Source organism: Bombus vancouverensis, chromosome 1, assembly GCF_051014615.1.
Source record: "Bombus vancouverensis nearcticus chromosome 1, iyBomVanc1_principal, whole genome shotgun sequence".
Taxonomy (NCBI): domain Eukaryota; kingdom Metazoa; phylum Arthropoda; class Insecta; order Hymenoptera; family Apidae; genus Bombus; species Bombus vancouverensis.
Genome location: NC_134911.1, coordinates 2,487,466 through 2,496,677, shown reverse-complemented (window position 1 = coordinate 2,496,677; position 9,212 = coordinate 2,487,466). Strand labels below are relative to the sequence as shown.

General features: G+C 30.7%; 2 protein-coding genes across 2 annotated transcripts; both read left to right on the top strand.

The window, feature by feature from the left end:
• The first annotated feature begins 2,267 nt into the window (after nt 1–2,267).
• Nucleotides 2,268–3,476, top strand: LOC143302487 (uncharacterized). The gene is made up of 2 exons (XM_076617352.1): nt 2,268–2,588; nt 2,838–3,476. Exon 2 carries the CDS (start codon nt 2,840–2,842, stop codon nt 3,284–3,286), a length of 447 nt encoding a protein of 148 aa, XP_076473467.1. The 5' UTR covers nt 2,268–2,588; nt 2,838–2,839; the 3' UTR covers nt 3,287–3,476.
• A 690-nt stretch (nt 3,477–4,166) lies between these two features.
• On the top strand, nt 4,167–5,470 carry LOC117160549 (nitric oxide synthase-interacting protein homolog). Its single transcript, XM_033341365.2, has 5 exons — nt 4,167–4,342; nt 4,428–4,539; nt 4,607–5,007; nt 5,094–5,202; nt 5,266–5,470. Exons 1-5 carry the CDS (start codon nt 4,167–4,169, stop codon nt 5,335–5,337), a joined length of 870 nt encoding a protein of 289 aa, XP_033197256.1. The 3' UTR covers nt 5,338–5,470.
• Nucleotides 5,471–9,212: the final 3,742 nt, after the last annotated feature.

Here is a 9,212-nt window from a genome sequence, read left to right as displayed (position 1 = left end):
CTTTAACTAATTAACTCGATAAGTTAACAAATTTTTATCTTTCATAAAGAAATATTTTGTATTAACATTACTGCTTCTATTTTCAAAAAGTATGATTCCTTTAAAGTTTTAGATATTTGAGTAGTGCATGAGTTAATTAATTGGAATTATTAATTTTGTATCGGTAACATTATATCTTATGTGAAAAGTTAATGTATTATTTGCTATATTTTGCATTTACAAAAATTTAATATCAAAATATGTAAACATCTCATCTCACGCATTACAAATATTGTAATACAAATAACTAACTCTTTACCGCAAGTTCCTTTTGTCTCGTTTCGAAAAATTTGTATCTCTGTTCCGATTGATAAAGAATATTTAAGATATCAATATGCAAGTAAAAGAAGCATTGAAAATAAAATCTTAATTAAGGTACTATGGCATATCAGCATTGCACATCATGTACTTCAATAATTATTATCTTATTGATTGACTACCTTTTATTACCGCGAGCTTTTGCAAAAACATTTTTGTCGCAAAAGTTTCCAATTGTTTGCACACATAATATAGTGCGTTTATACATACATATATGAATTTATAACGTTTCTAACTATATATAAATATAATATAAGCATTTGACGCACCTCAAAGAAAGATTTATAAAACTAGTTATTTCGTGATACTCAGGTAGTCAGTGCGAAAAAACGAAGACTGCAATTTGATATAATTGAAACTCATCGTAATTATATTAGAACATTTCTATTATCAATAATTGGCAAATAAAAAAAACGTTCATTAATTCGATTTTAAAGTTACGACAAAATCTTAACAAGCTGCGATTAATCTTCATGATGACTTGCAATGACTGTCTGGGTAAGTTTATGACTTTTCGAACAAGATTGCCGAAAGTCATCATACTTGGAACTCTGAGGACCATAAACTCACAATAAAGTTTCTCGTTTTCTTCGTATATATCTTGATCGAAGTGTTAAATTGAAACTTTTGTCCCTATAGAATCTTCTATATGGGCTATACTTCGTTTACGATACTCGTATGAAAAGTTAACATTAGTGTAACGTAAAGTGATTAATGAGTAATCTAAATTAATCAAAATAAAAAAGGAAAAAAAGAAAAACAAATAAAATCGATGTTGTGTCTGAATAAATGTCCATTATATCGTCTGCATGACGAAACATACCAAATTATTTAACCATCGACTAATTTTAGGAGATTTAGATTAAATTAATTAAAAAAAAGTGTAGCGTAGAAAGGATCAATGTATCGTGTTAGTTTAGTCAAGTAGATGAGTGTCATGCGCCTCGTATAAACTTATATAATTATAATTTAAAGCAATGCGAGACTTCTTAGTTAATGTAGTATATTGACGTATATAATATATAAATATGTTTATTTTGTACTGAATGTATTTCGCATTGATGTATTTTTCGCAGGCGTCAATCTCGACGCGATCTCGGACATTAAAAAGTAAAAAGGAAAAAAAGTCATCGCTTCATTTCGTGAATGTATTTTATCGTAGACTATGTAAATGTAGATTTTATAATGTTGTAATAAAAGGATTTCTTCTTACATAGTTCGACTTACCCCTGTGGTACGCGATAATAGATAATAAAAGTATTTATAGTTCATTTTTACATTCTATAACATTATGTAGATATTGGTGTTAGAAATAGAAGTATAGAAGTAGAACTGTACATTAATTATGTAAATATGCTTGAATCTGATAAACTACAATTTATAAATTCATTCTAGAAGGTATTTAGTATCTCCTACTTACATCTTATTGAATCTACTTTTATGATAGTAATACGTGTTATGAAACTATTACTGTTACGCCGGGCAACACTCTACCTGAACCAGACCATACACCGCGGACCGGACGGACACTAGATGTCCGTTCATCCTTACGGCGTACCCTCAATACCCGTCATAAATCCCAGTAATTTGCTTGCTAAGGTCCTTCAGACCGAACAAATATCTTTTTCTAAATCACTTTTTAAGAACTATTGTCTACCACGGCTGGACAAAGGAAAGTTGCGTTTTCCGTGTACGATGCTTCCTAATAGCAACTTTCTATCGAGGGCGGCTAAGACTCTTCCTAGTTCACCAACCTACGTTTATCCAATCAGAAGCAATGTATACTGCCCTCACTTTTCTGACCGAAAATGTCATGAACAAATCCGATGGTCCCGTGCACTAGACACATCCATCACTAGCTTTCCTACGACACAGCATCGTCACTGTACCTTACTTCTCCTACGACATCAGGAGAGTCAAGTCGACTTCTCATACGGCCTCAGGAAATTTTTCTATTTTATTCTAAATTTGAATATTCCGCCAATATCTAATTCAATGAAGCGATGCATAGGTGGCGTGAATATCTAAATACGTACATACACAAAAATCACAAGATGATTGACGTATGATTTTATCATTTATATTGTTATATATCAAATGTTTTGTACCAAAATTTTAGGTACGTCAAATCGTGAAAAGACAACGAAACAGATTGAAACCTTTTAATTGTATAAAAATATATTATATATAATATAATATTTTATATATTGAAGGTTAATATTGAAGTATAGGTTAGTATTGAGTTTATTTACAAATATTAAACAGTGAATACTAAGTAAGTTAATATTCCATATTTATTGTTAACTATTATCTATTTCTCAATAATATTTATAATATATTGTAGTATGTTATATATTATATATATTATAATATATTATATTTAAGTTTTCTTAATTCGATATTAAATGTATGTATAAATATTTTTTCTATTAAAATTTTAGAAAACTGACATTCATATATTTTTATATTTGTTTTTATAGGCATGGATCCAGAATTTCTTTCTAGATTAATTCCACAAAATAAAGAGCATGTGCGTCCTGCATGCAAGAAATGTGGTTATGCTGGACATCTTACATATCAGTGTCGTAATTTTATTAAAGTTGATCCAAATAAAGAAATCGTCCTGGATGTTAGCAGTACTAGCTCTGACAGCGATGAAAATTACGTCACCCCTTTGACTGAATTACGTGAAAAGGAATTAAAAAGGAAACTCCAAGAAACCAAAAAGAAACACAAAGAGAAGAAGTATAAGAAAAAATCTAAAAAACGCAAGAGGTCAGAGACAAGTGACAGTGAATCAGAAACAGAAATTTCCAGTGATGAAGGCAAAAAAAGTAAACATAAAAGGAAAAAGAAGAAATCAAAACATAAGAAACATAAAAAACATAAAAAGGATAATTCATCTAACAGCGACAGTGATGATAAGTAAAGATAGGAAGTTGCTCCAGAACTGCTCAATAATTCTAAGATTGTAAATATTTTGCACAAACTATCAATATTATGTACATAAGTAAAATTATACCATTTCTAAATGAACAACTATAAAATTGTATTTATATGAATTGTAAATGTGTCATTTCTATACACATAGGGAAAACAAATATATTTTGTTTCTTCTATATTTTCGACTTCTCTTTTCGCGTAGAATCACCCCCTTTCCGCTTGTACTACCAGTTACCAACCACCCTGTATATAATCCTTATAATTTTAATTATAGATTAAAATTAGGAGAATTAATAAATTCTCCTCAATAAAAAGGAAAGATGTATCACAATCGTGGATCGCAAATTAGTCATTACGTCAAATCTTGTCTGCAGTTAATTTATTTTTACGTGTTTTTTGTTTTTGTAGAAATTATGAAAATGAAATTTAGGTTTGTTATAACAAAAATATTATCGCGAGGAAAGCAAATTTAATGTTAAATCTAAAAGGTTATCGTGTACAGAGAATATATTGAAGTTATTACATCATACCACTGATCCATTGTCGTGTGGAAAGAAGGATTTTCTTTTCTTCTCTAAAAAAAATATAATATATAATTAATTTCTCTCTCTTTTGTACTAGAACCGTACAATGAAATAGGCTCCTGTAGCGTGAAATCATAGAAAATTTATTTCTAAGGGTGGGGGGAGGGTAAATGTATTTAACTAAATAGGTTCTTGTATATGCTAACGTGGAACATCTTCAGCACTTGGCTGCAGAGGGCCATAAGGCATAAACGTGAGCATTCTTGTTTCCTCTCTGTCGGTAACTAGATACACAGCAACAAAATAAATTTAGGTTAAATGGAATAAATCAGTAAACGAAACATGACGCGGCACGCGAGAAATTGTACTGCTGGTGCTGTTTATACTTATCACGAAAAAAGAAAAGATGCAGCAGCTTCAGGTTATGGTACAAATACACAAAGAGTGGGAAAAGATTCGGTTAAAGATTTTGACTGCTGTTGTCTCACATTACAACCTTGCAGAAATCCTGTCATAACGTTTGTATATTGCATTATAATCTTCATACTATATCTTATTTTAGCATATTATTACCTTATTAGGTTACAAATCTTATGTTTACAGAAAGGATGGTTATTTGTTTGACAAAGAAGCAATACTGGAATATGTCTTAACCAAAAAGAAAGAATACGCAAGGAAATTGAAAGAGTATGAAAAACAAAAACAACAAGAAGAGGTAAATAAAAATATATAAATGAAAGTGTTACTGAATATTTTGTAATCAATGTTTGTAATTTTTCAAGGAGCAATCTAATGAGAAAAGTGCTAATGAAGAACTACAGAAATTGCAAAAATTTTTAAAGGGAGAGAAAAATATCGTTTCTCGAAGTCAGATTGCAGCCAAAGAATCTGGTTCTTCGGTTTCTAATATGAGTAATGGTAAAGATAAAATGTTGCCAAGTTTTTGGATTCCATCTAAGACACCAGAGGCGAAAGAAACTATATTGCAAAAGCCAGATAAGACGATATACTGTCCTCTTAGTGGTAAACCATTGAAAATAAAAGATCTTATTCCTGTAAAATTTACTGAAGTAAAAGATCCAGATGACAAAAAGTCTCTTATTGTTAAGCAAGCAAGATATATGTGTCCAATTACACATGATATTTTAAGTAACAGTGTACCATGTGCAGTTATAAGGACAACGTATGATCTTTTCACTTTTTAATGTTTTTTGTATTGCATTATTTGTTACATATTGGACGTAAACAAATATTTTATGATCTTTTCAGTGGTGATGTGATTACAATGGAGTGTGTAGAAAAAATTATTAGAAAGGATTGGATTAATCCTTTAGATAGTACAGAATTGACTGAAGCAGATATTATACCTCTTCAAAGGGTAATTGTTAAGAATAACAGAAAAAATAGGCGAAGTAGAAGAATAACATTAACTTTTTTCCAGGGTGGTACTGGATATTCGGCTGTTAATGATGGCTTAGAAGGAAAACACGAAAGACCAGTGTTACAAGCATAAAGTATATTTTTAGGTACAAAATTTTTAATATATTAAACTACTAAAATAAAGAATTAATAAAACTAAAATGATATTATTTTAATTTTATGTAAATTGTTTCACGTTTAAAAAAATTAAAAGCAAGTAAAATTTTCTTTTGCGTTTGCATATATTTTATATCCATAAATATTAGATATAAAATAAGGTGATATTTTTAAATTTGTTAAAAAATAAATAAATATCTTGATTTTTCATAGGAAAATTTAATAATAGAGACATACATACGTCTTTAATATAGATGCACTGAAGTTGGTTTATCGTAGGAAACGTTTTTTATAATTACCTCTTCGTTGATTTTGATTCCTTAACAGCTTTATTACACTCATCACTGTTCGGTTTAATAAAAGAAATCAGAAAAAGAAATTTATCATGACGAATAAAAATTTAATATATTACATTCAACTGGTATGTATCCATATATATTAATAAATCTGCGTATAGCCACGTTCAATTTTTATAATATAGCTCTTCTTGTACGATTTTTATTCCATTCGACCGAAATTTTGCAATAATTTTATATATTTTTCCTATATTTATAAAAAGAGAATTGTTTAAGCTGGAGTTATAATAGAAAGCACGTCACATATGTTAGCTTCTTACAATTCGAGTTTGAACTAGTCGTTAATTGATTGGAAGAAAATGATGCAGTATGAGTGGGCCAAATGCAAAATTTGTTTAGCGCGTTTTCAGTCAACGGAAAAATAACAATCCCATAATTCCATTCGCGTAGAATATCGATTCGCGATCCAATCCAGGCTATAGCTTCTGTCAGAAGGTGTCGCCATCTCAAGGAATATAGTTTTTTAAAGCATTCCGAAATTCTGGCGCTCTACCGGCCAGGCGGCAATCTGTGAGACTACGTTAGTGTTTGCTGTCGCGTAGTGCTTGCGCGCGTTCTAAACTCCGATTTCCCGCAACTGTCTTTTTTACCGGAAAATTAAGTGTCAGCATCAGTTATCAAGTGCAGAAGTCGCGATGATAGTTCACCAATAGATTAAAGGTGAGTGTCCCTCTGTTTAAGTGTGTCATTTATCGGATCGAGTATTGTCACATGTGCAATGCCACGACGGTAACACTTTAAGCATTTGGTAAGTCAGCATTTTTGATACCTTTTACGAGCGAAACAATCACTGAGCAAGATCGTTGCAAATATCAATAAGTATTCGTGGGTAACCGACGTATAAAAAAAAATGTACTTATTTTCAAATTTTAATACAGTTGTTTTTTTTATACATATTGTAATAGCTCGATTTGATTAGTTTCGCACGTAAGTTTCTAGCAACTCTGCGAACAAGTGTCTACAATAGATCTGTAAATAGGACATGTAAATGCATCGATTAATTGATTATCAGCAGCGAGATAATGTGACTGGTGAAACGTAAACGAGATTTCGACGCATTTCGGGCTTGTTCGACTTGTATCTCGTCAGACGCGAAACATTCAAAAGCAAATAAAACCGCGGTGTTACATAAGACAAACATCGTACATTAACTACACCGATATGTTTTTAAACATCAATCATCGTCCGTAGCTGATACTTTGCGTCATTTTGGTTTGTGCGTACGCGGGTTTAACGCGATGCGACTATCCCCGCTACCGGACATCGCGACATCTCATTTTTCACGAACGTGCATTTTCTGCAGACAGTATTAGCGTCGACGTATATAACTTAAACATATGAAAATCGTTCTAGATTATTTTCTAAATAAAATACGTAAAGCTCATTATTAACGATTTACAAGTCAGTAAAAAAGTATTATTTTTGAAATATTAAAATTATAATAAAAATGAAGATAAATGGAAATAAATCTATTATATAGTCGTTTATTGTATCAACTAGATCGATTTTAAGTTGTCGATTTATATCGATTTTCACATGTGTCATTGTAACTCGAATACTAGTTGATACAGTTGATCCAATCTAAACGATTAAAATTGTGATGGCAATCGCGAAGCATTGTGTATAGCGGCTTGAATGACGTATCATATGCAGATAAAACATTTTAAATAATTAATCGACAGATATACAATTAAGTGGTGAAAGTTACTTGAAGAGGACACAAGTCTGAGTGCGTTATTGTTTAAATTTGTGACTGAAATTTGTTTCCAATATAATTGAGAGACAACATTTATTATAGCTCTTTCCGTTTCCTATCTATTTAATTTACATTCATTATCATTTATAGGTTAAACCTAAGACTATATAACATCAGGCGTAATTAACATAAAATCTATATAAACCATTCGACATACACGTAGAAATACAAACAAATTGTATTAATCATCTGACACATTAGATAAAAAAATGTACATTTATCGGTAATACGTTGGCATACAATAATAGCATCGATAATAGTACTAATGGTAAGATAACCTTCTAATGTAAACAATAATATATATTTATATATTCATATATTCATAAAAATATTAAATGTACGTGTGTACATACGTACATAAGTGTACGTTAAACCTTGTTATATCATTAAGCATATCTGTACGCTGTATACACTCTACAAAATATGTAGCGGTCGCGTATGTATTTGTCATATCCATGTTCCGGTCTTACATACACGTACGTTCATGTGTATACGTGTCATACGTAATAGAAGGATAAGCTAGGTTGACCGACCATGATGCAGAGTGCATGCGTAACAAATAGTTCACGCCGATCGCATGAAACACATACACGAGAGTAAAAACATATCATGCATGTGTTTTCGTGCACGCGTAGATGATAAGAGGCGACACGACGTTATATCATCGTCTACGAGGCGCATAGCGCATATTGCAGCACGATTGCTGCAGTTCTTTCACCCATTCGATTTTGTTGCACTATACACATATCCTATGATGAGTGCACTTGAACCTTATTTTACATGCAGGAATAAATAAAAAGAAATAGAATTAAGTTTTTCGTTACAGTTCGTTTTAAAAAAATTGAGTTTGGAATAAATGTTTATAAATTTGAAATAAATACTTTATCGGAAGTTAATTATTCACTCTACTAATCACAAGTCATGGAAATCTTATTGTTTATAATCTAGGATAAGTATAAATGGATATTGTAATTGCAAAATGAAATTAATACCTATTAATTGCATGTACAATATGTATTATATAATTTGAAAATTTTATTACAAAACTATTTTAAATGTACTGTGACTCATGAACGGTAGTGTACGTACAGATATGTATTATGTATACTTGCCAAATTTTGTTATTTGATTCTTTTGTGAACGATAGTTAAATGCAAGATATTTATTCTTGTTTTCAAGTTATTTTTGCATGTAGAATAATCTTTTACTTGGATATATTGTAACTTATCAATCTTCCGAGGCATATTATATATATTAATATTTTTATGCACGTATCAATAATCCTTTAAGTCATAATCTCTGATCAATTCTCTGATCCCAACGAGGGCTGATGGTGGTGAACCGATCATCGTATATCAATGGGTAGATGAACTTGAAATGAATAGTTGGATGCTGATTAGTCTTAAACTAAAGTTTTAATAATGGTGTATTGTGATGTAAATGGTACAAAGCGAAAGGAGGAGAACTTACATGAAAAAGCAAATCAAGAATATAGAATACAATTTTTTCATATGACGCTTCGTTTTCGAGAAAGTTGGGTTTGAAAAATTGTTAAGTATACTTAAACTTAGTTAATTACCAGCTATGAATTACCAGCAGAAGAGTTTGAAAATGTTTGGTAAGAACTCGTGTGGTACATACACATACTAAATTTTCAAATTTATTTTTTTGGGAAGAAAGTATCTTATGAAAAAACTTTATTCTACATTTTTGTCTTATTTTCAGGCGCAGGATCACCTT

Coding starts and splice junctions, on each gene's coding strand:
- LOC143302487 (XM_076617352.1), top strand. CDS start 2,840: ATGGATCCAGAATTTCTTTCTAGATTAATTCCACAAAATAAAGAGCAT.
- LOC117160549 (XM_033341365.2), top strand. CDS start 4,167: ATGACGCGGCACGCGAGAAATTGTACTGCTGGTGCTGTTTATACTTAT. Junction 4,540..4,606: donor AACAAAAACAACAAGAAGAG/GTAAATAAAAAT, acceptor TAATTTTTCAAG/GAGCAATCTAATGAGAAAAG. Junction 5,008..5,093: donor TGTGCAGTTATAAGGACAAC/GTATGATCTTTT, acceptor TGATCTTTTCAG/TGGTGATGTGATTACAATGG.